The following is a 4,084-nucleotide window of genomic DNA, read 5'->3' on the forward strand; positions in this document are numbered from 1 at the left end:
TGCTCCAGCGAGACGCGCGGACTATGATTGACAGCTCGCTCACGAGCGAGGGCGGAGTCTGTGTTTGAACTGCGGCTGTCAATCGACCATCGTGGGAGGGGCGTCCGACCGTGTGACGTCACACGGTCGAACGGCTTGATTAGAGACAGGGGAAAACATATAAGAAGATTAAAAAAAAAAACACTGGATGGATTTGTATCATTTTATGATGGTTGTGTACAGGCACTGCCAACACACATTTCAGTACAATTAACTTGTAAAAGTGCATGTACCATTATATGACCCCTTTAAGTACAGTGGAGGGAAATAATTATTTGATCCCCTGCTGATTTTGTAAGTTCGCCCACTTATGCCCTACCAACCAGCAAGGATTCTGCCTCCCACAGGTTGGTTATGTGCCCATGTGGAACACAGATTAGTCCTGACGCTTTAAGAAAGTACTCCTAATTGCCAACAAAGGTTTGTTCACCAAGTACTAAGGCATGTTTTGCTTGGAGATCAAATACTTATTTCACTTACTGAAATGCAAATCAATTTATAACCTTTATATAATGTTTTTTTTGTTTTGATTTTTTTTCTGGATTTTTTGGTTGATATTCTCTATCCATTAAATAAACCTACCATAAAAATTATAGACCGTTAATTTCTTTGTAAGTGTGAACTTAATAAATCAGCAGGGGATCAAATAATTATTTACACTGTAGACTACATTTCTTGGAAATCCTCATAAAATGTTCCTTTATCTTTAACTGTCAAATGTGAGCTCAAGTTTCTGTTTCAAGAAAATTCTATTTCTGTTAAACTTTAATTTTCTCATAAAGATCCTCCCCTTTTGATACACTATAAAATGAGCGCTGAAACAGGCACATTATTTCATTCACCTCCTGATCAAAGATGGATCTGCAAATCTCAGTTTTTCTTCTGTTCCTTCTTTTCACTGCAGGTACAAAGACAAATAACGTTTGTAATTTTACTGGGTACAAATACAGATAATTGATGTCTCTTTCTCTCTTTTCTATTACACAAGGACACTCTCTCCAGTGTTATGAGTGCGACAGTCAGACGAATTCTTGTGCAGATCAAAAGGCTACAACATGTCCAGCTGGATCTTCTTGGTGCAGGAGTTCAACAGCAGCAACACTAGTTGGTAAGTCCAATATGATTTAAAGTTGGAGATGCTGCTGTTATTTACTGGAGCTGCGACAGAACAAATTCTTAATAATAATTAATAATAATGCATTTTATTTATAACGCAATTTTCATCAAAGATTTTAAAGTGCTACAGGTTAAATTGTTGGTTAAATTATTGTTTTTTTTCTGATGCAGTTAACAATTTTAAACAAAATATTCTACAAAGATTTTTTAATTATTTTTTTTTTCTCTAAGATTGTTATGATCTGTATTTAAAAAATGTAAATAACAAAAGTTCTAAATATTGACATTTAAAAATCAATTTTCCAGTTTTATTGGTCTTTCCTTTATCATTCACATTTTTAGGTGGCATTACTACTAAAGCGATGTCTAAAGGTTGTGATTCTGACTGTCAAAGTCTATCCTTAAACTACGGCTCTATGAGGACGACTTATTCCTGCTGTAACACAGGCCTGTGTAACCGCCAAGATCCTCCAGGTATTGTACTTAAATGACAATGTGCAAATCTTCTGTAAAGTCAACACTCATTTTACTTCTAAATGACATTCAATCAGAAAATAAAATGCAGGGTGTGGCTGTCTGTCGTGAACTGATTGAATGGAGCAGATAAAGGAGTGTTGTTTCATTGGATATTTTGTACAGAAAATAAAATAAAATAATACTTGTTTTCCTTCTGTAGATCCCGTCCCGAATGGAAAGAAATGTTACACTTGTGATGAAAAGAACTGCTCAAAACCATTGAGCTGTTCAGGGGACGAAGACCGCTGCATTACATTATCAGGTGAGAATCTGGAAAAGGAAGATCATTATCTTTTAAACTCTCTTAGGTTTAAACATTTGATACAGATCACAAATACCAATGTACAGCTTAGACTGAATAAACCTTTGTTTTTTGTTGTTCTTCTTTCTTTTCATCAGATAATGTTGAAGGCCTGATAATGCTTGTAAAAGGCTGTGTCTCTAAAAATCTTTGTGAAACCATGGCATCGGTTAAAAATGGTCAGAGCATCTCATGTTGTGAGGGGAACCTGTGTAACGGTGCTCAGATTGCCACCTAGACTAGAGCTTCCTGTTCCTCTGCTGTTCTCTGCTCTCCTACTTCCTGCTGCGCTGAATCCAGCAGCTAAACACAGTCTACAATCAGACACGCTGTAATCACTAACTTTTCCCTGTAGCTTTGGTGTTCTGGTGTGATGTTTTTGCTGTAAAATTCTGATGTAACATTTTACAAAATAAAATACTACCTTGTTTCTGAGGTCATAATAAATGAAGCTTGTCATGCTGTAAAAAAGTCAGATAAAACTCTGCAATAATACAAATATTTTCTTTCTTAAAAGAATAAAATGAAAATATGTTTACAATACTCATATATAATATTTTTTAATACAGTAAAAAATAAATTTAAAATACTCACCCTGGTGTTGTTCTAATGCCATATGCAGTTCTTTCTTTTTCGGGCCACACAAGAAGAAATTTAAAAAACAAAATCCGCTTCCGCTCGTCCAGATAATGGCAGTGAAAAGTGACCAGCATCAAGATTCAGAAGTGTCAGTGAATGGTCCCATGTAACATGTGTCATGTATATTCCAATTGTTCTGGGGGTATATGACTGTAATTGGTGAAAAACAGACCAACAGCTATGTCCTCCAAAAAACTGTTGTGTAATCAAGTATGGTAAAAATTTTAAGATATTTAAATGTGACTCAACAAAGTTTGTTGTCCATGATGAGGAGAATAGATACTGTATGTGTAGATTGTACTGCCCTTCCACCCCCAGGGGCCCAGCAACGGCCCCCGGAAGAGCAAACAAATACACATTTCAAATGGCTGTAACTCAAAGTCCGGTTAGTGTATCAAAGAAAAAATCGTCAGGACAACTGCTTATGCTATGTGTTACACTTTTAAGAAGAATGCGATGTCACTTCCTGGGGCAACACATTTATTTCTGTTCAAAAGACATGAAAAACACAGATCAAACAAGGAGTGCTTTTCTTTGCATGAACAACGCACTTCGTCACGTACTGAATGCTACTTCTATTCTGTTATTGTGTGATACCTTAAAGCAGCACTCAGTAGCTTTGGGATTTCTTCGCTGTATTCTCGCTTTTTGCTCGCAGGTTTCTCTCCAGAGCTCCCCCCACAGCTTCGGAATAGATATTTGACAACACTGTTGTAAAAACTCGTTGGTGATTCTCAGACACCAGAGGCTAGTAGATCAACGACATCAAAGCAGATGGGACATTCTTTAAAACGTCTTCTTCATTCGGGTTCGGACAGCGTGAGGGAGCGCAATAATGACAGTATTTGAGCAGATTTCTTTTGCCGTAAAGCAATTGTTTACATCGCGAGACCTGATCTCACGCGATACTTCCTGACGCGGCGGCTGACGGCCCGCCGGCTCAAAGTTGCAAGTGCGTATTTTCCGCTCACGGGCACCAGGGGGGTGCGAAACGACCACCATTCAACCCGAAATAAGTAATATAACACCCCGAAGCTGTTCAGTTAAGGTAAAAAAGTTACTTAGTTCACCTTTAACAGATTATCATAAACAATCACATGTTTGATAGTGCAAATGTCTAAGCGGGTACATAGCACTAGACACATTACTCTTCATATCACACTCAATTCTCAAGAAATACATGCTCTAAATACATAAACATCATAACAGATCTGAACATGTGCTGTGATTGTCGAGTTCACGCGCATTGGTTTAGTACCTATGATCACGCGCGTGAACTCGACAATCGATTACTGTGGACTTCGACCGAAAACAGGATGTAAATACAGGTATGTGCGCTGGCTGAATAAACATCATTTTTATTCATATCTTTCACATCTACTGCAGTCAGATTGACCCGCATTCACTCCGAAGGAATCACTCACATGACCTAGGCACTTGTAATGACACATCAAGGATGTTAAGAGGCTAAAA

At 37.7% G+C, this 4,084-nt stretch overlaps 1 protein-coding gene across 1 annotated transcript; it reads left to right on the forward strand.

Moving 5' to 3' along the window:
- Positions 1-889: 889 nt before the first annotated feature.
- On the forward strand, positions 890-2,350 carry LOC307165090 (uncharacterized protein). Its single transcript, XM_079882390.1, has 5 exons — positions 890-943; positions 1,028-1,147; positions 1,498-1,629; positions 1,832-1,933; positions 2,071-2,350. The coding sequence occupies exons 1-5, from the start codon at positions 895-897 to the stop codon at positions 2,208-2,210; spliced, it is 543 nt and encodes a 180-aa protein (XP_079738516.1). The 5' UTR covers positions 890-894; the 3' UTR covers positions 2,211-2,350.
- Positions 2,351-4,084: the final 1,734 nt, after the last annotated feature.

This window comes from Squalius cephalus (genome assembly GCF_949319135.1).
Source record: "Squalius cephalus genome assembly, chromosome: 9".
Classification (NCBI taxonomy): Eukaryota; Metazoa; Chordata; class Actinopteri; order Cypriniformes; family Leuciscidae; genus Squalius; species Squalius cephalus.